Source organism: Podarcis muralis, chromosome 6 (assembly GCF_964188315.1).
Source record: "Podarcis muralis chromosome 6, rPodMur119.hap1.1, whole genome shotgun sequence".
Classification (NCBI taxonomy): Eukaryota; Metazoa; Chordata; class Lepidosauria; order Squamata; family Lacertidae; genus Podarcis; species Podarcis muralis.
Genome location: NC_135660.1, coordinates 53,105,787 through 53,132,106, shown reverse-complemented (window position 1 = coordinate 53,132,106; position 26,320 = coordinate 53,105,787). Strand labels below are relative to the sequence as shown.

Genomic DNA, 26,320 nt, shown 5'->3' with positions numbered 1-26,320 from the left:
TTGACAACTTAAAACCTTATTCTAAGCTTTTGTGAGCTTTTAGTGAGCGAGCCGGTGCTGCGCTGTTTTTATTGCAATTATCTGTATGTTTTTAATACATCTTATATATAGTTTCAATTATTTAAATGTTTTTCATTATAGTTTCCCCTCTCCCCCATGTTTTTAGCTGCCTTGAGTCCGTCAGGGAAAATGGTGGGATATAAATAAATATATAAAACAACAACAACTTCCTATAAAAATGTATTGAGTTCAACACTTTGTTTTGCTTTTGTGATCTTGCAGGCCTTTTAGATTATTACATTTTGTTTATATTTAAATTCTAAATATTTTGTTCTCATTGGTTCATTTAACTGCCATGGGAATATGCTTGAGGGACAGTACAGAAACACCTACAAGCAATCAATTGCATCACAGCAATTGATTAACAATAACATTATTGATTTCAAGAATGGAGTCGTTCTTTCAGATACAAGTCTTTTTAAAAAAGAAAAGGAATGATTGCTTGAAGACACACACAAAGTTGTATTGACTGCAGCAAAGGGTCTCAGATTGCAATCTTTGCTATCTCAGGATAAATTCTTCCAGCGTGACATTATAAAAGTGTGCCTGTATGCATGCGTAAGGGAGAAAGCAAGAGAGTTCCTGTTTATACCTTGCATATGGGAAGTCACAGTGGCTGACTCCCCTAATTTAATAAGTATTCTTGTTGCCTGATGTCAGCTGTGTGTCTGCAGCCAAAATTGAATCTGCAGGAGTATGCGGCTGGTGAGCTCATACAAAAACTATGTAGGGACATTTATATTGGAGTGGTGGCCATATTGCCAATAAAAGGGTAGTGCTCCGACTATAACCTTGTTGATTCTCAAAGTGAAACTAAAATGACAGGTCTATGGATGGACGAGTGCACCAGCCATAAACGGTGACTATATTTGTAACAGGTTGCTGTTGCGCTGCAATTCAAGGAACCCTGCAAACCTCATCCAGTGGCCCATGCCATCTTTTTCAGCCACCACCAAGCCGACAGGTTGGAAATTACATCATAAACTTGTCTCCATCACAGGTTATGAAAGGTGGTGGCAGCCCCTCTATAGGTGACCAAGATATAGAATATTACACCATCTAATTTTGCTCCAGGTTTTCATACATATGCTCCAAATACAGAGCTACATACCTTTGCCTACTTGCCATTTCCTTGACAAATGCCAATGTATGCTGAAGTAGCTCTTACGCGTGATGGGAGTACAGTGGTGCCTCGCAAGACGAAATTAATTCGTTCCGCGATTTTTTTCGTCTTGCGATTTTTTTCGTCTTGCGAAGCACGGTTTCGGGAAAGTTTTGGAAAAGCTTCAAAAATCACCAAAGTCTTCAAAAACCTCAAAAAAGGCTACCACACCGCGTGCTATGAGTTGCTCCTCGAAGTCAAGTCGCAACTGTATTAACGGTTTTAAGAAAAAGGAAACAAACTTGCAAGACGTTTCCGTCTTGCGAAGCAAGCCCATAGGGAAAATCGTCTTGTGAAGCAGCTCAAAAAACAAAAAACCCTTTCGTCTTGCGAGTTTTCCGTCTTGTGAGGCATTCGTCTTGCGAGGTACCACTGTACCCTTACAAGAGAAATGCTCAACTGTTGCTGCAGTGCTGATATTTCCATGCAAAGCACCTCCATTGTTATTTTCCACCAGCCCGAGCTTATTTTGAAACTAAGCCGGGCAAAAAAGTCATTAAAAAATAGGTCATGGGGGATGTGATCAGGAAAGTGTTAGCTAGTAGGCAAAAGGGACTTAATGTACACATGTGCACACCAGTTCCCACCAGTTACTATGATTATTCAAAAGACCTCTCCCTTCCCTCTTCATTTGTTTTAATGTCAACTCTGGGTCATATAAAGAAATTAGAGTGTGGAAAGAATGTAAAGAACTGTCATGTGATGATAACTGCTTGTGTAAGCAAAGCCTTACAAATGGATGCTTGTGGAACCAGTCAGTACCTTTTATCTCATGGTTTTCCCATTTTGCAACCAAAATTTTAAATAACATTGCAGTTGGATTGTGACAGTTTCAAGTCATTTTGCACTTAAAGCACTTTTCTCCTCGCTTGTACCAGCTTTGTAGTTTCTAAGTTAGATACGGTGCAGCTAAGATGATTGTTGACAACTCTACCCTGAAGTGAACAGCAGCACTGGTTGCTTACGTTGTGTTCTCTCTGCATTTTTTGTGTGAGTCGTCATCTGACTGTTCAACTCTGAATACTTAGGTGGGGGCCCTTCAGGCAATTCAGCTAGGTCTGGATGGAATGCATGTAAACTTGACAACTCACAGACTAATTCAAAAGCATGTGTAAGTTGGCATTTCCAAAGCCGGGATAAGGTATTGGATGAAATCTATTTTTAGAAATACGTAACAAAATGGTTTGTAAATACTGTCAGCATTTCCCATTTATAAAGCACACAGGTTCATCAAGTTTCTACGTTATTATTTATTTTTTTTCCATTTAAAATATAGCACTGAAGTTCTTAACACATATAAATATCCCTACAATTTATTACCATGCTATCCAGGCATCATTACTTAAAGTGCCTAATATTGAAAACATTTCCTCCTCCCACCGCCGCCGAGTGCCTTTTAAAAAGTTTCACTTGCTGATATTGACCCTACTTCCCCTACCACGGAGTGGTGTGAAAACATTTCTTTTACAAGATATTCTTCAGACGCATCCTCTGAGCAATATACAGAAAATAGATTAAATGTTTTTTCTTCTTCCTTATGTCCCCACATCGCCCCCACCTGAGTGTTTACAGTGTCCCAAGCTGCTATGTTTATTAAAAACCAATTGGTGCAAAGCTCCTGAAATGCATGCAAGTTAAATTTCACTTAACACACACTTTAACTTAAACAGTCCGAGGACTTTAGTTTTTTCCCTGTGGTTATGGTTCAGTCACGTTTTCAGGTCTATTTGTTTCTTTGGCAAGACTGGCGGCTACTTCTTCCTTAGATCCAGGTTGATTCACTTCTACTTTGATTTGCTCCTTGGCATTCTCATCACTTGCCTCCTTGGGAAGGTTTGCCATCGAAGGATCAACATCCATTTTCCCCTGTGACAGCTGATTATTCTCAGGCAAAGGTGGCTGATGTCCGTCCCCTTCAACGGGTTCTGGGACATCATCTGCTTTCTGTTCTAGTCTTTCCAATATATTCTGAACTTTTCTTACACCGTCTCTCCTGACCTGCCGGACGTCCGCACGGCCTTCAGGGTCCACAGAGTCCAAAGCTAGCAGCAATTTGGTCAAATCTTCTTCTATCATTAGGTATTTTTTGTCATTCTGCTTGCCTTGAAAGGAATCGACAGCCTGCTCCAGGGCCTGCACTCTGTGCAGAATGGCTTCAACTTTCAAGACTCCGGGATGCTTCTGAAGCTCTTCTGCAGTCTTCTGTGGTTCAGGCTCTTGTGGGATAGGTTTTTCTTCGACAGGTGCAGCTTTAGGGGGGCAAGGAACTTTTTTATCCACATTTTCTGCTGCGGGAGGAGGTTTTTGTGAAGTTGGCTTAGCATCTGTATCTGTATGACTAACTTGAATGGGGATGAATGCAGCAGGGATTTCCGTTCCAGAGGAGCCAGTCTTCTTTTCAAATTTGATATCAGGTGGTAGAGTTGGTGGCGATGCTTGTGTTGGCACTTGTGTTGCCACTTGGGGCTGCGAGGCCTGAAGAATGAGAACAACATTTGGTGGTAAACAGGAACCAAGAAAACAAGTAATGGGATTTCAACTTCAAATACAATGACAGCCCTGAGTTCAGCATTTCCAGATGTATGACATTTAAATATTCAGTCATAGGTTGTATGTCTCTCTCTCTCTCCCTCTCTCTCTATATATGAGTCTACACTCAACCTGCACCAGTTTTTAAAATACTAACAAATCCCCCCAAAATAGACCAGAGCCCGAGAAGAGACTTCTATGGATACAAAAGTTATGAAAAAAAATAACAGAACATGAATAGACAGGAAGAGGGGAGAAAATTGTGGATTTTTGTTTTGCTTTTTAAGGTGTGATGGACAAATGTATGTATGTATGTATGGAAGAATCTAATAGTGAGGAACAAAATATGCCTTATTCAAAGCAGTATTTTGAAACCCCCCCCCCCACTTGAATTCAAGCTGTGGCTGTAACCGCAAATTAAGAAGTGGCAGTGCATTCTATACGTGCTCCCAGTTCTTCCTTTCCAGCCTTAATCTAACCCTTCACTTTATAATTAGGTCTTTTTGAAATTGGAGACTGCTTCTTTTGCCACACAATGACACAAAAAGGTATCAGATTCAATAAGTGCCAAGTTAATGGTTGGAAAAAGAAGGATCAGGAGCACGCTTAAGGGTTTGGAACTACAGCGTTACCTGTCCAGTGCCTGATGTCAAATAGTGTCTGGTGGTGGGGATGGTTTGCGCCAAACAGGCCCATGACCCGGAGGCTCCTCAGCACTGCCCTACAGCAGGCATACGCAAACTTGGCCCTCCAGATGTTTTGGGACTACAACTCCCAACATCCCTGACCACTGGTCCTGTTAGCTAGGGATGATGGGAGTTGTAGTCCCAAAACATCTGGAGGGCCAAGTTTGCCTATGCATGCCCTACAGGGTAAAAAGTTCAAAGGCTAGTTAACTGAATTGTAGATAAAACCAATGAACACTCAGTAAAATGTCGTTAACAGTAAGACTCTAGGAGGTTCCTTCAACTGAGGGGAAATGGTTGCACAATACGGTGTATACTATAATTTATGGACCCCTTCTCTCACAACTAACAGGATCTGGATAAGGAAACTATGTTAAACAGACAAAAGTTAAGATTATGGTTATAGCAGAGCCCAGATAGTTTCATTTAAAAAAAAATTAAAAATGGGAGCTATAAATTTTCATCTGCTATGAATACATTAGCTGATTAGTTGTGTCAATGAATGGATATTGGCTTTTAGATTACCTTGCAAATTTCTAGCATGAGTAATGCAATCCAAATATAATCAGCAGAATAAATAGTAATGGAAATCAAAGAGGGACGAGTATAAGCTCACCACACCTACCTGAGGTCTAACTGACTGTATTCTTATGGAAGTCGGAGACTGGATTCTGCCTGGTGAACTTTCACGACTGGCTGAACCTCTCTGTGACACCCTGATTGGTGACTGAGCCCGCTGTGGCCTCTGATCCAGATCATCAACCTGAATTTTGCCATAAACCGGTTGGTGAGGTTGGTAATCACTTTGCTGAGCTGGATAATGTGTCTTCTGTGTTTGATGGTGGACTTGTAATGGTTGCCTTGGAAAATTCCCCTCATGAATAACAGGGATAGGAATATATCCACGAGGGAGCTGGTGGCTTCCTGAACTGGGCCTGCCTGGTGACTGAGGGGAAAGGGTTGGTGACTCAGAAGGGGCAGGTGATGGTGACTGCTGGAGAAAAAACAAACCAAAATTGTTATTCATATTATACTATCATATTAGCCATAAGTTTGTTTTCCAAAAAAAGAAGTTACTGGATCTATGATATTGCAGTGGTAGTAGTTATATGGCATAGAGACTAGGCAGTTTTATACACTAGACTAGGCACTCCACAATGCCTGGAACAACAGGTTGAAGCATGCTTGGCAGCATATTTTAATCTGAAGAAAGCTCCCTCTGGACTTTTTCCCTTGCCCCAGTCTGGATGCTGGAGAAATGTGAAAACCAAATTAATTCCTTCCTTTAAATTGTTCTGTTAATTATAAATGGAAATTAATTTAAGAAAATTGAAATCTTGGAGCTGTAAAACTCATGAGTCACAGTTAGCAAAACAAATGTGCGATTGATTTAACAAGCAGCAATCCGACTCACCAGACTCCACTGCTTTAAGGACATGAAGAGTGAACTTCTGTTGCTTTGAAGCATGCGCCAAACAGAGTGGCTGAGGAGGCCTATCAAGAGTGGTCACATATACAAAGCTACACGGCTCTGGATATACTACACAAACCTAAACCAGCACCTCTAATTTATGGTTATGTTACTGTGGTCAACTAAACGCAAAACAAAACAAAATATTATGTATGGGTATCATATTAGATATGATAATATGGACTAGCCGCCTGAGAAACAGTTTCTACCCAAATGCAATTCTGGTTTTGAACGCAGTATAAGGAGTCTCTATAGGAGTATATTGTATTTTAAAATGGGGTTTCAGAGTTTTTAGGGGGTTTTGAATGTCTTATGTAGATTTTTCAATTTCATTGTTCTGTATGGGACAATGACAATAAATATATCATATCATAATAAAACATCAGAAGGAATTAAACCTGAAGTATTTTGAGTGGCTTTGTCCACTCTTACTTGTGCAAAAAACTGAGGGCAGCATAAAATTATAAAAGGGGTCCTTTGCCTGTGCTGTCTTTTGCTGGCTGGGTGAAGGTGCCTTCAATGTATCGCTGGCTTGTACTGCAGCCAGAGTCAGATGCAGTGTTGGCATAGCATTGTCTATACCTTTCAAACAGTATGTTGCATTATGACTCCCTCCTGCATTTTACCAGTAGAATATCGACAACAAAACACCACTTTTTGGCTTTAAATTTAGTCAAACGTAACGAAAAGGAGATTAAAGCTTTGTAGTGATGGGCAACTGTGCAGACAAACCCCAATTTGTTATTTCTTTATAGTTTTAAATAGAAATCATGTGTAAACATTCACAATTGAAAATCCCTTATAGTCTTATTTCAGGTTTATGTTTTCCTTTCCTGCAGGAAAAGCTTTAAACTTAACGCAACAGGTACAGTCTCACCTTTACTCTCACAGATTTGCACTGCTTGGTCCAGTTTAGTGAATGCAAGCATGTCTATAGCTTTACTTTATGGAGCTCAAAGTGGTTCAGAGCTTACATACCAATCAATTTAATTATATGTGAAATTCAGCTTGCAAATAATCTTCCTTTTCAATAGTATCTAGTTCTCTCTGGAAACAAGTAATCAAATGAATAGGTATTGCAATGAAATGCATCTCCTTCTAAACTGATCAGTATGCAAGAAAATAATGATGCCTTGAATGTTTATATGTATGAAATTTCTTTTATATACATGATGCGGGAGGGGGGGAGGGACAAGATCTATTGTCCACAGCATATATGTGAAGTACACATACAAAATTAGTAATATTTGGGAGTAAAGGAAGAAAAGCCAATTAAGTGTCAGCTATAACTCAACTCCACACTATAATTGAAATCCTAAACCGTGCAAATATTCTAATGCAAAACATACCACAGCAATTCTGTCAACTTACCTCGGATCTATGTGAGAGGGGTACTTGGACTGGTGCAGCTGTTGTTGTCTGTCCACAAGGTTTATCTGTTTGGGCAGCTTCTGCAAATCCCCTGGCTGGGGACTGTGAACGGACAAAGTTTCTTCTTAGAGGTGACGGGGCCCGCGCTGTGGGAGGAATGGTTTCTGCCTTGGCTCGCATGCTAGGCTGATAGCCAGGATAGTGCTGCTGTCTGTTCTCCGCACCTTCATGTATGACTGGAATGGGGATGTAACCAGCACGAAGCTTTGGGTATCCCATGTTTCCGTCTCTGACTTGGGACTGGTTTGGACTATTTTGAGATGGACCATTTGCTGATGATTGGTTTTCCTAGGCAAACAAACAGATCACACGGTACAGATTTAGGAGCTGGGATTTATACAGTTCAGAACAAGCTGTTAATAAGCAGTGTTGATCTACACACCAGAACGTTTCTTGTATGCCCAGGGGAACTCCTTTGCCTAGTTACATTCTAACTTGAAAAGGCATCTATAACCACTAATACAATTATAAGAACTCCAGGGGATCAAGTTGGTACTAAGACAAAATATAGTTCAGTGTAGGTATTTTCAAACATGCATTGCAATTAACACAGGTACTATCAACAGCATGTTGTAAAGTTTGTTTTTTGTTTGTTAACTATGTTTTTATTCTATTGCCTTGTTTATTAAGTTGCCTTTAGTTTATTAAGACATTACATTAACTACTGAAATATCTTAATGCAGGTTTTTGGGGGGTGGGGAGGGTGGGAGAGATATTTTAAAAGATATCAGATTTACAGCCTAATCCTGTACCTTCCAGTGGCTGATACAGAGCATGGAAAGAGTTGTGCTGGGAAACTACCACAACATGCTGCATGAGACATGCGGTGGAGACCTTGACAGATTCACCCCATGTACCTTTTTGCTAGCTGGTGAAAGGCAGCACTAGTATTAGAGCCCGTGGGTCCACAGTACAGGCTGAAGTTCAGTGACAAGGCATGTGCTTTGCATGCAACAGGTTCCAGATTCAATCCTTGGCACCTCTGGGAAGAGCTGGGAAATACTCTTACAAGAAACAAGGGAAAGCTGCTACCAGTCAGGTCACAGACAGTACTGAGTTAGATGGACCAATAATTTGATTTAGCATAAACGTTCCTGGAATAAATGCCAGGGTTCTCCCTGATCTCTCTGCCACATTCCCACCATCTCTTTTGTACACAGCATGGGCACAGCACTAGCAACTCTTCCCTATTCTGAAACAGCAGTTCTTGCACCTACTGCTGATTAAACACAAGAGACCAGAGCATGCTGGCATAATATGAAGGGGTCAACAACGCCACTCTGCAGAGTGAGGGTTCAGATTCTCTTGGGCAAGTGAGACAAGGAAAGCCCAGCATTCCTTTCCAGTTTCAAGCTCAGGCTCAGAAGCAAAGCGCAACTACTAGGAAGACCTGTCACACCCAGGACCAAAACATGTCTCAGCCTTTCCCTCTGGCTCTGGAAAGGAAGCCTAGAGACTGCTGCTGCAGCAAAATGGTACACCGCTCAGCTCCAAGTTCAGAGCTGATGAAGGCTACGGGAATCATCTCTGCAGTTACTCTGTGCTTTGGAAGGGGGTAATCTCTGCCTCCTCCTTTCCAGCTCTGAACTTGGAGAGAGGGGGGGCAGGAGATTGCCCCAGATTTCATGCAGAGGCACAGTGAAAGGTCAGGGATAAGGAGAGGGCCAAGGTCTTGGCAACCATCATTTTAGGCTTGGCAACTAAGGCCAGCCAAAACTGTAGATCCCTTGGAACAGGTTTCCTGCTCTGTCAGGGCTGGAGTCTCTAAGTCCAATCCCATGATCCACACAGCATGGGTAGCAGCATGTACAGAACAGAAGAGGTTGGGTTACCATTTATTAGGCCAACTTCTATAGTGATTTTCATGAATGCAAGATTCAGTTACATAAACACTCTTCAGGCATTTCACAAAGGGTTTTGTAGAAGGGAACATAAGCTTTGGTTTCAAAGCAATTGGCCCTAGACAAGAAGGCAATTGTCCACATTGGCTGATGTGCTGTGATTTCATGGACTGCTCACAAATGTTCTGTTGGCAAAAACTCAGCCAGTGGAGCAGAGCAGGGCAGCATAATTCACAGTGGCTTCCTAATGCACATGTCACTGAGGGGGAGGCGTCAGGGACTTCAGCGCAGTGTGGGCACAGCAGCAATTCTGATGCTACTGCAACTGTGCCCACACCATGCTAACCTGCCCATCACCTCTCAGTTACTGGCAGCGACCTCCACACTGGGAGGTGAGCAATTCCACCCCTCTAGCCACTACTGCTTAGGAGTGAATCAGACCACACCTGGCGTACTGTGTCCAGTTCTGGGCACCCCAATTTTAGGAGGATACTGGCAAGCTGTGCAAGATGACAAAAGGGTCTGGAAACCAAACCTTGTGAGGATACTTTAGTTGAGATTCTTGCATTGCAGGGGGTTGGACTAGAGAACCCTCAGGGTCACTTCCAACATCTTTCTAGGATTCCCAGAAACTCTGCGCTGAGATAGAAGCCAGAAACAAGGGTTCTAGAAATACTAAGCAGTGTGAAGCTAAGTCAGAAGGAGGCTGGAAAGCAGACCCTGATCACATGACCCCTGCGGATGCTATTACAGCTGCTTTCCAGGTTTTCTTAAAGTGAAAATGCTTAGGATTTGCAAATGCTTGGAGTGTGCGCGCGCACATGTATGTGTATGTATTAATTTGCAAATATTTGTTTCAATAAATTGAAGCCAGAGTTGTAACAATCATTTGTACTTAAGGGTCAGTTTTTAATTCTTGTAAACTGAGGGGCAAGTTTGCATCATATGCTTAATCTTCTGGACACCTGAAAAACGCAGTTTCATTTAAACCCTGTAAAGGTTTCTGTGTCATCCCTGGTAAGTGTCCTCATCATGTATTTACAAATAATGGCTGACAACACCATTCCTTCTCCACAACAAAATTGGTAGCAGCACAGAAATATTCAAAACGCGTAAGTTAACAGGGAACAATGCAGAGACGTTGCCGGTATTGTTCTTTTCATTGTTATTTAAAGAATGTTATTGATGGTGGATACGGATGGATATACTGAATATCAAGCAAGGGTTTATCAGCCGCAATAATGTGAGAGTGAAAGTGTGGGGGAAAGGCGAAAGGAAGTACATGTAGGAAGATCAAACGAAAAACCATTCAGAGAGAATGGAAGATAAAAGCTTGGAGTATGCTTGTAATGCGATACTAAGACACTACACAGGATGGAAATGGAACTTTGTACAAGAAATCCCCCCCGGACCTCTAATGAAGCTCTTCCTGCAGTGGTCTTTCTATTTTGGGCTCACATTCTAGATGAATCTCCAAGTGTGAGATCAGATAACAAGTGCTGCTGTTGCTCACAGGGTAGATATCATTAAATAAGGGACAAACGACACGTGTCTCGCAGGGTCTCCCCACTACCCACCCCAGGTTCTTATACCAGAAATATACTGGAAGGAAATATACTGGAAGGAAAGCAACCAGATGGCAAGTAGCTGTGAAGATAATGTGGAGGAAGGTTCACAGCCCTTCAGTTATATATTTGTGCTTTAAATTGCATTTTTACTTCATTTTATGCATAACTGGAGCAGGCCTGAATGTATAGAGAGAAGTCTACCACAAGCACACAGAGTCTGAGCCTATCTGAAGGCTTTTAGAAAACGAGATTGATAAACTTTAGATATTAATTCCAGAAAATGAGAATAAATTAGGAAAAGAGACATATGAGTGGATAGTTACTACCCACAAAAATTATCCCTCTTCCTGCTCACACAGACCTATATTTATCAGTGCCTTGAAAGTTTGACAAGTGGAAGGGTCAGCTCTCTTTCAGCCAATAAGACTTTCTGTGTTTATCATATCTGGAAGCAATTCTTATTTGCCATCAGTTATCAGGCAAGAGCTATTCACCTATTTGACCTTCAAGGGCTAATTGTTTTGCAATAAAAGAAAAATTGTGTTACCAAAGTATTTATAATACTGAAATATTTTACGATACAGTGGTACCTTGGGTTACAGATGCTTCAGGTTACAGACTCCGCTAACCCAGAAATAGTACCTCGGGTTAAGAACTTTGCTTCAGGATGAGAAAAGAAATCATGCGGCGGCAGCACAGCAGCAGCAGACCCCATTAGCTAAAGTGGTGCTTCAGGTTAAGAACAGTTTCAGGTTAAGAACGGACCTCCAGAAGGAATTAAGTTCTTAACCCGAGGTACCACTGTATTTAATCTTACAATGTAGGTGTTCCACACTCTTCCCTATACATGGGGAGAATGAGGTTGAGAAACAATGACTTTCCCCAATCTCCTTCAGCAAACCTGAATAATTCAGGCTGCAATCCTGTATCGCAGGGTTTCTCAAACTTATGAGGTCCATGACCCCTTGATGAGCTTATAAAGCAGATGCAGTAATTATAAATATACAGTACACAAATGGTATCAAGAACTGAAAACCCAGAAGAAAACAATCACTGGAGGCTACAGTTGTGCCTGAAAGTCCAGGGAAAATAAAAAGATCTTTGCCTGGCACTGAAAGAACACAAAAATCCAGTTTTTGTGATAAGCCCAAGGTATAACTTAAAATGTCCCTTCTTCCTTCTCTTCCCCACAATAACGTTTCAGTAGACTGAGACTTGCACCAGAATATCCCAAAATATATTTTAATTCCTCTTCCCTCAACATGGACAACAGAATGAAGGTGCATTTTTAGAAATGATTAAAGATTTCAAACAAATCCTTTCTGGCTAGCACAATTTTAAAACTTTTTAACACTCAATCACTTGTCTTTCTTTATTCTAATTGATTTCTAAGGCCAGATTTGGCCTAAAGGCTGCTACAAGCAGCTCAGAATTAGGAAGTTTCTCTCCAAGTGAAAGAACTCTTCTCTCTGAATTGCAGTGTGACTCTCAGACCCCTTCCACTTGCAAGGAACGCGGGTGGCGCTGTGGGTAAAAGCCTCAGCGCCTAGGGCTTGCCAATCGAAAGGTCGGCGGTTCGAATCCCCGCGGCGGGGTGCCCTCCCATTGCTCGGTCCCAGCGCCTGCCAACCTAGCAGTTCGAAAGCACCCCTGGGTGCAAGTAGATAAATAGGGACCGCTTACTGGCGGGAAGGTAAACGGCGTTTCCGTGTGCTGCGCTGGCTTGCCAGATGCAGCTTTGTCACGCTGGCCACGTGACCTGGAAGTGTCTCCGGACAGCGTTGGCCCCCGGCCTCTTAAGTGAGATGGGCGCACAACCCTAGAGTCTGTCAAGACTGGCCCGTACGGGCAGGGGTACCTTTAAGATAAAATTATCTTAAATAAATCAAATGCAAAAATATCAAAAGGGTCTAAAACTAGATCTGCTAAAGCCAAGTGATCTAGAATGAATACGAATGGCCTAAGCATCTTATCTCTGCTTTGCTTCACCAGTGCAGTGAAGGGAGCGAGATTCTTAAATTACTAGGCACATGAGCGAGGAATGCAGACACACCTTAAACAATTCCCTAAGTACTGAGGTTAAGTACCAGCTACACTTACAATATATCAAGAAGCATTATATGATATCCAATCAACGGCTTTACACAAATCACTCTGTAGGGCATTACATGACCGGGCATGCTTTGACCAGAAAGACAACTGCTACAGCAACATAAAAGAAGATACAAACCCAGTTCAAGGCTTTGCCTCCAACCCATGGAGGAACAGGGCTGTGCATGCTTGCCCTGCCTCCACTGCACCCGCCCGCTTCATCCCCAACCTTCACATTTTTGAGCAGAACTCAGTTTCATTCACTTAGAATACACAATGAGAATGGAAGCCTTGGCCACATAAGGTTTCCATTCCCATGCATAATTCTAAGCATGTTTGGCTGAACCAGTGAAGGCTTCCCCTTCCAACCTTCCTGCTTCAAGAATGAAGAAGAAGAATGAAGGCCAGGGATGGAGCCAACAGGTCAGGGACACTGAAGGTGGGGTCAATGCGTACAGCCTGCTTCTCCCTCCATAAGTGTTCTGAAAGTGTGCATAGGCTACACAGTAAGGTTTGGGAAATGGTAGGCCTGCAGCCTCAACCCAGCTCCTCCTCCTTGTTCGGAGGTGCGGGACAGAGGCGAAGGGGTGTGCGAAGATAATTATGTTCCTTGTAAATTTTTCTTCCTCTCTTGACTTTCAATACCACCGTGGGCTTTATTAGCCTTGCACTCTTCTGTCTGTCTCCCATTTGTTTTTCCTGAACTGAAAGAAGGTGGGAAAAGAAAAATGGTAGAAAAACAGAACAGAACACATGGAAGATATACCTCTCGCTTTCTCTCATGCCCTTTTGATAGCTACCCGCAAACACACACATGCCACTTTTGCTTTTCCAAGCTGACAGGGATAGGGGCCATATACAAAAGCAAGATGGAGACAGAAGAGTGCATTTCAAGGAGGTCTCTACACCACCTTCTCTTGTGTGTGTGACTCTTACCCACTGCCCTTCCTTGCTATTACACATAGGGAGAAGGAAGGGTCAGAGGTCATTGTTACCAGCAGGCCACTTGTGGAAGGAGCTTGCTCCCACTCAGCAGAGAGGCCTGCTGGAAATATTAATAATAAACCAGGGAAGAGAGCGCCAAATCATGCTAGAAGATGTACTTGAGGGGAATTACAAGAACTGTTTTGTCTAAAGGATATGGCTACTATTGAGAGGTTACCAAAAGGATAAATGAAGGAGGAGCAGTCAGCACAAAATTTTGCAACTGGGAAAGAAAAATGCCCTGTTGCTACATCCTTCATATGACTTCCCAGGAAGAAGGCACAGTCAGAAAGCATCTCAGCCATATTCACTTCCAAACCATACACTGAAAACACATGGAACATTGGGAAACTATAGTTCATTAAGGTTGCTAGGACTACAGTTCGCAAGATCCTTAAGAGGAAGCAGTGTGCTTTAAAAATATAGTGTGGATGTGACCTAAGCCAGACCCTTCAACAACAACAACAACGTAATAGGTAAAGACTACAATCTTTACACACCTGCAGTTTGTTCAGGTTAGAGAATGTCTTTATTTCCTCAAGAGGATTTGGCAAGCATTTCTCCACAGCAGAGTGGAAGTTAGTTCCACTGGTGAAATAAATCTTGCTCAGTTTTCATGCATTCCTCATGTAGGCTAATTCTCCTATGATCTAGCTGTATCTTGAAATTTACAAGGAAGAAGAAGAAGAAGAGGAGGAGGAGTTTGGATTTGATATCCCACTTTATCACTACCCGAAGGAGTCTCAAAGCGGCTAACATTCTCCTTCCCCTTCCTCCCTCACAACAAACACTCTGTGAGGTGAGTGAGCCTGAGAGACTTCAAAGAAGTGTGACTAGCCCAAGGTCACCCAGCAGCTGCATGTGGAGGAGCGGATATGCGAACCCGGTTCACCAGATTATGAGTCTTCTGCTCTTAACCACTATACCACACTGGCTCTAGTGTAGGAAAGCTGCAACAGATGCAATGGTATGAGATTGTCGTGATTTTTCATTTGAGAGCATGTTCAACAGGAAGAAGAGCTATGTTTACTCAAAAATATCTTACACAATCTTAATTTGGGGGTGTACCTACAGTAGCCTCTTTTGCAGGTCTTCATGATCTGTTTTGTCCAAGTTTGCTGGTGCTCTCTTAGTGCATTTTCCGTTTACACTAGAACTATGAGCTGCATTTAACACAGCACAATCCTGTGCACGTTTAAAAAGATGCAAGTTCCCCTTTGTCTAATGGAGCTTATTCCTAGGTGACTGTGCAAGGGATTGTGGCCCAAGTCAATTAACAGTGTATGACAGGTGGTGGGGCAATTGCCAGCATGAGTAGAATTATGGTAAAACTTTATAATGCAGCACTGTCAAGAACAGAATGAGTGCATGCTATTCAGTACAAGCTATTCAGATAGAAATTTGACCTGAAAACATACAGCTAGCACAAACATACCTCTAAAGTTGTAATATTTCTGATCCCTCTCTTCCCAACACTCTACCGGCCTCTGGACCCATTTTGATTCCACCCCATTGCCTCATGTGCTTAACATGTGCATTTTTCTGGCTGGTATTTTGTCTATATAAACAAATAGGTCAGAGCAAAAGAACAGGTGGAAGAGGATAAGCGCATTGAACTATCAGGTGATCCAGAAGCAGGAATAAAGATGGAATCACCGCCTGCTTCCTTCTACCATCCTCTCACAAAGACAGTAGCTAATCGCTGCAATTAAACTTGGGTTTGGTGGTGGTGAGGTTTGCTTTTGGTCTCTTTCGTCCTTGCCAGGTTGCTATGTTCTCATTTATCATAGTTATATAGAAACACTTCACACTGATAGAACTTTAAACACCTAACAGACTATTATTTCCATTTCATTTACCTAATATGATCAAGACACTTCTAGTCTCCTGAGTCCAAGTACAATATAACCACCTATTTTGCAAGCAGATATGTGCTTGATTTCTATTGTCTCAATCCTCACATTTTAGTGCTGGCATATACAAGATCCAGGGTTCATTAGTGTTTGCCAAGAATACTTCCCAAAAGCCAAGCTGACTCATTTTTCAATTTAGTTCATATTTATTATCTCTGTTGGTTCATCATGCAGTGTATTTATGTACCTGTCTACTTTTGATATCTTAATCAATTTTATATCATGATTTATACTTAATGCTAATTAAGCGGGCTTTGTAGTTGTTTCCTGAAGCAGTGTCTCGTACAACATGCTGGCAAGGAAAGAAAGTACCTGAGGCAATTCAGAAACTGCACAAATCTAGTGATACAGTTTTCTTTCTTGGTGTTTAATAATAGAAAATAAACTATTTGCCTGTGTATCAAGATGGGCCTTCGTTGGCAACAATGCCTAGCTTCCTTAGAGCATACAAAACCATTCACCCTACATGCCTATAAATGGATGCTAGGCTCAGGCTCCATCAGAAGGTGATGAAATAAATGCTGCATAAATTGAACTTGCATCATCGCTTCATCTCACCAGACTAAAAGCAAGCAGTACAAAGAGCTTCTCCTTGGAGAAGAGGAAGACAGAGTTTCCAGCAAGTTATTTACTACAGCACGAATGTGCCTCAGAGGCAGAGCAGTGAACCTGTACATTAATTTAATGCTCAGTGGGCCAGAATAAGGATACTGCAATGCCACAATGCAAAATAAACAAACAGAAATGTAGGCAAACCTATGTAGATTTCCAAGTGTAAATCATAGGCCCACAAGAGTTGCTAAATGGAAGGGGGATCAGGGTCCTTCACCGCTGGCTTAAGCTGGAGACAGAATTATTACGGAAGAAGGGTAGAAGAAGAAAAGGTAGCTTAGAAGCTGGGCAGGAGCACTATTTCATAAGTGAAAGGAAATGTGGTAGAAAATCATTTGCTAAAATCAGGAGGCTCTTCTTATAGTATTTATATAATTAGACAGTATTATATACCAAGAAAACGTTCTGTTTATCAGTTGGTTGTACCAACCCTCTCCAGCCTACAGACAGACTAAAATTAACATTGACAGGTACAGTATAGGTAACACCCATATTTGTCCCAAGCATGAAGCTGGTATATAAACAGAAATGGGGACAAGTGTGGCATGCTTTAAGGCTCAAAAGGCATGACCTCAAGGGAGCAAACAGTCAAATAATGATTTGGAAGATGTGCCATTTGTTCCCTAGGAATGTTCACCAAGACAAGCTGGGAGCCACTTCCTTGCTCATTCAAATATGCATACATGTGTATGTGTGTGCATACACGCAAACACACACACTTGTCAGTTTAAGAAAGCCATGTTTGTGGCTTAGAAATAAAAATTTAAAATGCTTCCCATAGGCATCTGGTTGGCCACTATGTGAACTGGAAGCTGGACGAGATGGGCCTTTGGTCAGATCCCTCAGTAAAAATTTATTATTTTACTTGGTCGGCTCTACTGGGTCAGTAAATTTGACCCAAAAGAAAAACGGCTCAACAAAATCTCTTTCCTATCTTGTTTCAGACTTAAAACACTCAAGATGGCAAGTGAGGAGGTTATATATTTCAAAATTAGTCATGAAGCAATCTAGAATGAAGTAGCATCCATCTGCCTATCTTATTATGTACATACAGTTTGTCTGTCTAACTTTGGCCCTAACAGCAGCCATGTTTGGAAGATCTGAGGCCACTTTACTGGCATGTGAAATTACTCCTAGCTCTGCTATTTTAAAGCATGAAATCACAATGCCAATCAAGGTTACCAGTTGCAAACAACATAATTTGAATGTGTGCAACAAACTGGCAAATTCCAAAAACTATATTAGGCCATAGTCACACCTGTGGCTTATAGTAATGCCTACTCTGTTGACAAATTAACAGCACACCTTTAAATCAGCACATTTAAATAATAATAATAATCAAGCCTAAGGAGAAAACCCTTATTTTTATTTTAGCTGGCATATTTACCAACTTTCCTCTCCTATGAAACATTATTTCCCAGTCAGTGCTTCAAATGCTACAATCATTTTTGCTACTTCTAAAAAATGTATAAATATTTATTCTAACCTGGCAAGAAGAAAAATACTTTTAACTACCACCTGTTTATCTAACATGAAACCAATCATATGCTATATAAGCAAATTCCATTAAAATCAGTGGGATATAATAAGATTTCATACTACTACTGCATTAGTACAGTAGTAGTATTCCTAACACTGCAAATGCTACTTTTATTTATAGCTCACGTACAGCAACATTTCCCATTATTGCAGGAGAGTAAAAAGCATCTTATAACTACTGAAGCATTTTTAAAATAAAAATTTCACTCGACGTTTCCTAACATTTTGGTCTATAACTGAAACACTGTTTTTAGAGAAATAGCAAAACCACTTTAAAAACCACCAACTATTTCTGTTCACAAGCCTTTATTTTTTCAGTGCGAAAATATCCAAGTTGGCCTAGTACACTGCCAGTCTAATTAAAGTGCTAGTCTAATTAAACTGATATGGCTATGCACTTTGAATATCATCCACGATCTAGCATCTTGGCTTCTTAAATCATACTATGGGAATTAAGTTTCTCCTTCCTGTTTTCCAATTGTGTACCCCTGCAAAAGCAAGGGGACCTTTCCATTTGTAGTATTCAATGCATATAGCACACTCAAAGAGGGCTGAGAATCTCAACACACGAAAGATTTATTCACACATTGCATAAAGCTATGGAAAGGCTGCTCAAATGGCCATCCTACTACGGCAGTGGATGGCTGCACGAAGCTTTTGGAACCTGTGGAAGGAGCTTATGAGGTGGATCACCCCATTATTATGAAGAGTCTCCATGCCAGCACTAACTGCTGACAGGAATGTGCCGTGCTGCCATGGAGATTCTTCACATGCTAGGGTCAACCCAGGTGGTTAGCTGTTCCTACACATTACAGATGCCACCTGGGGCGGCGGCTGTGCAGCAACATTTTCAACCAGCTTTTACATAGCAGCACTTCATTGGCCCCCAGTAAATGATACTTCAGTAGGCGAGAAATGCTGTACACCATGTCTCCACTTGTTACACAGTTTACTTTGACATAAGTATGTTTAATCCCCATCATGGAAAGGGGAATATTTTGTTTCCTTTTCAAGCAATGTATTTTGAGTTCTCAGTTGCAACCCATTAACAGTGAATGATTACGACATTAATCAATCTGAAATTCACAAAATAAAAAAGAGGCATTAGACATTCACCAAAATTGTGCCTAGGGCATGGCCATCCAGGTTTTTACAGTTCTTGGGTGGAACCTCACTATGCTGACTCAGTGTACCCAATTCCCGCATGACATACTGCAGGATGAGAGAAATCTTATTGGCTGCACAAAGACCTAAACCACTTTCTTTTGGAAGGTACCGATTACCCAAAAGGTGCAAAGTACCAAATCTTTTGGGTCCAAAATTCCTCGGTGGACATGGCTTTTTTTTGTTTCCAGCTTCAAACTAACCTGTATTTAGCGTCATGCGATATGTCTGAATGAGAAAATCCATAGATTACTTTTCTTCTACGTGCTAAAATATTGGCTTGCATTTAAGAACTTCAAATGCCATCATTACGTATACTGTATTAAGTTCAAACATATGCAGTCTGTCTCCATGTTAAATCAGTTTGTTTCAACAGGCTGTGCCTCACCGACTGATTCATGCATGGTGAATCAAAATCGGAGGGTATTTTCTAATGAGGCAGAGCCCTGAAATTGGATCCAAATGTAGTCCAAGACATTCTGCTGCCTTGGCTGGGGGTGGGGGGGAGAGAACAGTTGTACATCACTCTTCTCAACTTGTATGCCCTTATGTATAAGATACTTCCAGTCAATTATAAGATTGGGGGGGGGGGAATGAAGAATATATTTTTTTTATGTCCATAATAAATCAGGATGGATTTATCTTGTACAGATTATGTGTACTTCTCATTTTTATTTACCCTTCTATTTACAATGCATTTGTAGAAATGGAGAAATTTTTGAAGAAAAATACAGTAGTGGAAATATATCTGCTTCTCATCACTGCTTTCAGACCACTAGAAGGCTGAAATTTGACGCATACATACTCGTCTCTTCCTAGAAAAAAGGAAAAACTGTACCCTAGCATAATCAAGATCATTTCAGGCCATTTAGAAAGCTGGAATTTGTTGTGTACGATATAGCCAATTACTAGGAAAAATTATATAGGCAAAATTATTATATCTTTCCATCAAAACAGGATATAATCAACAATTAGGCCAGGATACAAGCAGAGAGCAAGCTGCTGGCCTATGATTTGGGAGAGGAGGTCCTTTCAACAAGAACTGGAATTGTGCATCTATGAATGCAAAATATAAACTTCAAATACTAGTACGAGATAATCTTAAAAAGTGACAAGGCAGATTTTTGGAGTTAGGACTAGTTTCCTTTAAAAAAAATAACCATGTAGGGTTAAGGAAATTGTACCACATATATATTCAGTATTCATTTATAAGGAGTGTGTCTACTAGAACCATTCCTCTGTGCCATGGGGAATTCTAACTCTCCTCCCTAACTTGTATATTTGAACGTATTTGTAAACCTCACAAAGAAATTAGTTATATGGATGGTATACAAATGTAATAAATGTATACAATGAAACTTTACCTGAAGCTGAATATAAGTTAACTAAGGTTTTACTTCACTCTAGTGTCATTTGGTAATGTATATAGACCTCCCCTTGTCTAGAACATTTACAAAGTGGAGTTATCAGCTGTAGCCGTATCTGGAGATGTTCAACCTGACCACAAGAATCCATGCCCTGGTCCAGGATTGAGTACTTTTAACTCTCTCTACATGGAGCTGCTTTTAAAGATTGCTGCTGCTAAAATCCTGACGGGTGCTTGACAGTGAGCTTTCGGGCCCGATTTAAAGTGCTGGTTTTAATCATTAATATCCTAGACAGTTTGGGTCCAAGCTATTTGAGGGATGAGATGCACACATATTGTCCCTCCTTCCTTGCCTGCCACCTAAATTGGTGAGGTTGTCATGTACAATAGGGCTTTTTGTGGTGGTCCCATGTGCAGAGCTCGTCTGAGGCCCGGGGCACGAGTCCCCAGTTGGCTAGGAGGCCCAGGGCATTTCTAACACAACAGCATAAGTCTGGCAGGTTCCTAGCAGGAGCCCTGCGCTGGCTTAGCCCTCCAAGGCCCAGGGCAAGTGCCCCCTCCTCACATGCGCCTGGTTCCATGTCTCTGGAACTTCATACATGTTGACATTTGGAAGTCCAGCACACTCCACTCTTTTCGAAAAGCTGATAAGACCTCTGTTTCTTGTGACTTTTAGTTAGGCAATGTTATTCAGCTATGGGGACCTTTTTCAAATTTTTAAATGAACTAATTATATAATTTGTTATTTGAATTGTTCTTCAAAGAGAGCTATTTTACTCTGGTTTAGCCTTCAAGGATATAATATTTTTAATCAAAAAGGCTGTTATGTTTGCTTTAAAAATCCCAATTAATTTAAAAGAAACTACAGTAATTGTAAAATGGTTTGAGTGTTAGTTTTCACTTTAGTGTGGCTGTTAGTTTTAAGCCCTCACATCACTGGCACTGCACAACTTTTTAATAGTAAAGCTGGAAGCTGCTTCCAGAACATCAAGAACTCTCTCTGACAGCTGAAGCAATGAAGTTTTCAGGACAAAAGCCAAGTACATTGTTCAGTAGAGATCACTCAAATCTATTTGTCTGGCACTTTGGAGCTTTGCTCTGCCATGCACAACAAGATCCCCAAAACTAAGCAAGTTGTACTTCTGACTATTGTGAATATGACTTCTCCAAGAGATATGACACATACCAATGTATGCCAATCACTGGTTTACTCTCTAAAACAAGCATATGGGGGGAAAAAACCCGGCAAGTGAATAGGAGGAAAACCCAGCAATTGTTTCCACTATGGTATTAACTTTCTAGTTCAGACAAGTCATTTGGTCATTGCATAACCAACAGATTAATGGCAATGGAACAAAAACATTGGTTTTTTTACATAATCTTACACATCTCAGGATGAATACGACAGAACCTCAGAGGGGAAAGTTTTGGTTTTTCTAAAGTGCATCCTTCTGCGGCTGTCAGGACATGTCTCTGTCTACTGATACTGCCAGATTTGGGAATATTTCCATGATCAAGCCTTTTTAAAAGAAATAATAATAATAAAGGAAAAGAAAAGGGGGAGAGAGAAAAATGGAAATCCCCTATACAAGGGATTTTAAAAGAACTGCTATTCAGTAATTGAGGCGCACACCCCGGCGAAGAATATCAAAAGTTTTAACAGGCCGAGTTAGCCAACTTTAAATAAACACTGCGAGGAGCGAGGTATCAAATGATTTAACGCACAAAAAAAGGACTGCAGTGCGTCAGAGACAAAAGCCAACTCCTGGCCTCACTGCATTGCCATCTACTGGGGGGGGGGGGAGAGAGAGAGAGAGAGGACAGGCTTTTCCTGGCACTGCCCCCACCCGCATTGCATTGCTCACGGAGCCTCGGGGAAGCGCGCCGCCGCTGTCCTTCAAGCGGTACCATCCGGAGTTGCAGCTGAGCAAGGCTCCCCGGCGCCCTTCACTTGCCTGCGGCTCCCCGGCCGGTCTCACCCCCCGCCCGCCCCACCAACTCCCAATTCCACCGCCAAGAAAGAGCCGAGGGCCCCGAACAACATTCTTCCTGAGTCACCACAGCAGAACGAGACACACAGTCACGCACACAACGCAGGCCGCCCTGCGCCACGTTCCGTGGAGAGGAAGGACTCCCCCCCCCCAATAAACGCCCCAGTCTGAGACCAAGAAGCGCCCCCTCTCCCGGTGCCCGAGAGAGGCGTCCCACTCCCACCCCCACTACACAGAAGCCACCTATACGCCAACCAGGACGGTTCTGCCAAGTCCCAAGGAGTGTCCCCCACCCTCTCCAAGGAAAAAACTCGGGGCGCCAAAGGTCTCGCGCGCAACCCCCTTCTCCAAGCGCGCGCTCTTCGCCCCTAAGGTTTAACTCCGATAAAGTCGAGAGGGAGCCCCCTGCCCTGAAATAGGGGGGGGCGCTCCCTCTCTACCCGACCCCCCTTGCCAAACTCTTCCCAAGTTCCCGTGCGCAAAAAGAAGAGAAAGAGAACCGGGCGGCACCTTGGGCAGCGGGTCCCCCCTGAGTCTCGGGTCGTTCCAAGTGGTGGTGCGGCTGTTGTGATCCACGAAGAAAGGCCAGCCGGTCTGCGGGTCCACCTTCACCTCCCAGCCCGGAGGCAGGGGCTCCCGCTCGCCCGCGCCGGCCTCCAGGTGGACCATGGCGGGGGGCTGAGCGGCCGCGCTCATGCTGCTGCTGCTGCGCGCCGGACGGAGAGCGAGCGCGAAAGAGACGGGAAGCGCCGGAGAGCGAGCGAAGAGCAGCGCAGGCGCCCGCTGGGCCACGCGCTGGAGAGTCAAGCGAGGCGGCCCCGGCCGGCTGGGCACCTTTATCGCTCGATGGCGAGGAGGGAGGGGACACCGAAGGGGGTGGAAGTGTCTGGAAATAGCCGCTCCGAGCCAAACAGGAGGAGGAGGAGGAGGAGGAGAGACGCAGGGCAGCTGCCCCGCTGGAAACTTCTGGGCGCCTCTCGCGCCTTCGGGTAGCCGGGCCGAGAGCTCCTCCTGGAGTCGCTCTCCCTCGCTGCTGCTGCTGCTGCTGCTGTCATTGCGCTATTCCTCGCCAAGGCGAGCGGCCGGCTTCGCTCCGCCTGCTGGGCGGCGGTTTCGGGCGACGCTCGCTTGAGCATGCTGATTCATTTAATTGGGCTCCTTCCGAGGTTGGAAGCAGGTCGTCCAGCGCATTGCGCGCGCGCGCGCCCGTCGTAGGGTTGAGCTCCCGAGTTGCTTCAGTGATCCGGAGTAACTAACCACGCATTTGTTCCTGAACAGGCACGGAAAGGTTGCCCCCTTGCTGTGCTTTATGAACACATCCTGAAAGGTATGGCAGGGTGGCCAAAAGTTCCTAACGCGCAACAAGTGCGCTCCCAATTTTATGCTGCAATGCCAAGCACATTTTCTTAAGGTATCCGCTTCAAGCGCCAGACCTTTCAGTTCTTACTCTGTGGCGCTTTCAAGGCGCACATTTATTTACAGCCGTTGCCTCTCGATCATCCTCGGGGCAGCCTGGGAGGTAGGTCGCTGAGCACGGGTCTTCTTACCCAGCAAGGCAATGTTTATGTTCCTGCATTGCGAAAAAAGTTCATAAATCCATGTCACGCAGCACACTCCATACTGCCTGGCCCAGATTTTGGGCAAGGAGCCATGATGGCTCTGACTCAGGAAAACAGCTGCAGCTCTTTAGTGAAGACCATGCTTTTCCTGTCTGCTTTAGTGAGAAAGCACGCTTGATTCCATCTCTAGAACAAACAAGCTACTTTCCCTCCCACACCCCAAGACTAGCTAGCAATATGAGAATGCTGACATCATAAATCCAATTAACTAATGGTAGTGGTTCCCCATTAGAACCACAGGATGTTCGTTTCCAGGCAACCTTGGCCCTACATTCTAGACCAGGGGTAAATAGAACAATTAGTTTCCATAACATTTTACATAATCACACATAGTGACAATGAACTTCAGAAAGTACAATAAATACCTCGGATTGTTTACCTGGCCAGATACATTGGAGATGTAAAAACCCTGCAGTCTGGCTGTACAACAAAGGAATTTGGGAGTTGGAGAAATATCACATCTGAAAGTGAAAAATAATGATGAGCTTCACAACTTGGCATAGTCAGCTGCAAACTCAAGAGAACAAATAAATGTTGACTAGCTGTGTAGCAGAGCCTGGGAATGTTTTTCAGCCCAAGGGCCTCATTCAACCTAGTTAAGATCAGCACTGGACTCAGAAACAAACTGGCAAGCAGTGCAGCTGGAGGAATAGAGGTTATATGTTTGGCATACTTTACAGTGCTTTAGAGCGACCCCATGAGAAACATGCTACAGTAATCTAATATGGGTGCAATTAAGGCATGATCACTAATCATTCAAGCTACTTCTTCTAAAAGAAGCATAACGTTTTAGTACATAGTGAAGCCAAGAGGTAAAATGGGTTAGGGAAAATGAAGCAGGGAGCTGGGCAAGATGCTGGCCGAAGCTAGGAGAAAAAGGGATTGCTGGTCTGTAAGGAAAGGAGGAAAATAGGGCCACTTGCTTTAGAAAGTAAAGTGGAGGTTGTCAGAGGAAGAAGGCTGAGGTAGTGATTTTGTTGAGCTTTGGAAATTGTTTAGGGCAAGAATTAACAACTAGAAGACTGAGGCGTGGCCAGAGAATGACCCGAGAGTATTTTTTCTGCAAAGGAGCAGTAGTTGGTGGCACTGGGTCGCAAGGAAGGGGGAATCTAAGATTTTGAGATGTCACAGCCAAGAAAAAAAGAAGAGAAAAAAAGGGACCTGGCCAGGCTTGAAACCAGAAGAAAGGTGAAGAGAAAAGAAGAGAAAGTAAGGCTTCTGCTAATTGAGGAGGGCTTAATACCTACCTGTCCTTATCATGTGATGCTGGGAATGAGAAATTGGGCTTAAAAATTAAATACAAAGACTACTACTCCAGTCTGATTGGGGTGTTATAAGCAGTGCTTTTTCTGGGGGTACTCATGTACGCAGTACCAGCAGCTCCCCCCCCCCCGCCCAATGTTAAAAGTGTGGCACTGTAACAACTTCATGGTGAGTACTGTACTGACACACTTTTTCTTAAAAAGAAGCAGCGTCACTGATTATAAGTGTTCCAGTACTGTTGGCCAGGAGGATTTTTTCCTGAATGTCTGATAAAAGGCTTTTCAAAATGTATCTTCATTCTGCCAGTCAGGGTTTGTTTGTTTGGGTAGTGGGAGGTTTTTATTTACCAGTATTAGTTGCTTTTTCTGGCAGGTGCCTTGGTGCACTGAAACCTCTTGATTAGGTATTGTGGAAAAATGGGGAAGTGAAGGAGTGACATTTTAGGTGATCATACCCTGGCTTAACACCTCCAGAATGAGTTTTGTGTGGTTTTGTTTACATTTATATTTGCAAATGAGAGGATGGCAAAGACATACAGTGAAAGGAGGCAGAAGTTTATGCAATGGATTTCTTGCACCTCAGCTTGCTGCACTATTGCCATAGTTACACATGATAGTATTGAAAATTTAGTGGCTGATACACATTCCTAAGTAGATAACTCCTCACAAGAGGTTATGTGGCTATCACTAATCAAAATTGTATTGTTTCTACCAGAGCTTTCCAAACTTTTCATGTTAGTGACACACTTTTTAGACATGCATCATTTTGAGACATGGTAATTCAGTTTTATATGCCTATTGTCTTTGTCCATGGAGTTTTCTTGGCAGGGATACTGGAGCGGCTTGCCGGTTCCTCCTGCAGGTAGGATCACGTTTGGTCAAAACTCTCCACTATGACCTGTTCGTTTTGGGTGGCCCTGCACAGCATAGCTCATAGCTTCTCTCAGTTATTCAAGCCCCTTTGCCACGGCAAGGCAGTGATCCATGAAGGGGCTCCAATACTTTAGCCACCTCATGAGAAGAGAAGACTC

At 42.8% G+C, this 26,320-nt stretch overlaps 1 protein-coding gene across 2 annotated transcripts; it reads right to left on the bottom strand.

The window, feature by feature from the left end:
* Positions 1-2,452: 2,452 nt before the first annotated feature.
* BAG3 (BAG cochaperone 3) lies at positions 2,453-23,439 on the bottom strand. 2 transcript variants are annotated; one of them, XM_028730082.2, is made up of 4 exons: positions 22,919-23,439; positions 7,280-7,627; positions 5,063-5,428; positions 2,453-3,697 (listed from the first exon to the last, which is right to left on the bottom strand). In XM_028730082.2, exons 1-4 carry the CDS (start codon positions 23,102-23,104, stop codon positions 2,921-2,923), a joined length of 1,677 nt encoding a protein of 558 aa, XP_028585915.2. In that variant the 5' UTR covers positions 23,105-23,439; the 3' UTR covers positions 2,453-2,920. The 2 variants fall into 2 exon arrangements, with proteins under 2 accessions (XP_028585915.2, XP_028585914.2); XM_028730081.2 differs by having other exon boundaries at positions 5,063-5,431; positions 22,919-23,437.
* Positions 23,440-26,320: the final 2,881 nt, after the last annotated feature.

Bases quoted from the DNA above. Each gene is read 5' to 3' on its own strand.
- BAG3 (XM_028730081.2), bottom strand. From the start codon at position 23,104: ATGAGCGCGGCCGCTCAGCCCCCCGCCATGGTCCACCTGGAGGCCGGC. The intron at 7,628-22,918 runs GTGCCGCCCGGT...TTGTTTGCCTAG, and splicing joins GGGGGGACCCGCTGCCCAAG to GAAAACCAATCATCAGCAAA. The intron at 5,432-7,279 runs GTAAGTTGACAG...TTTTTTCTCCAG, and splicing joins CCCTCTCACATAGATCCGAG to CAGTCACCATCACCTGCCCC.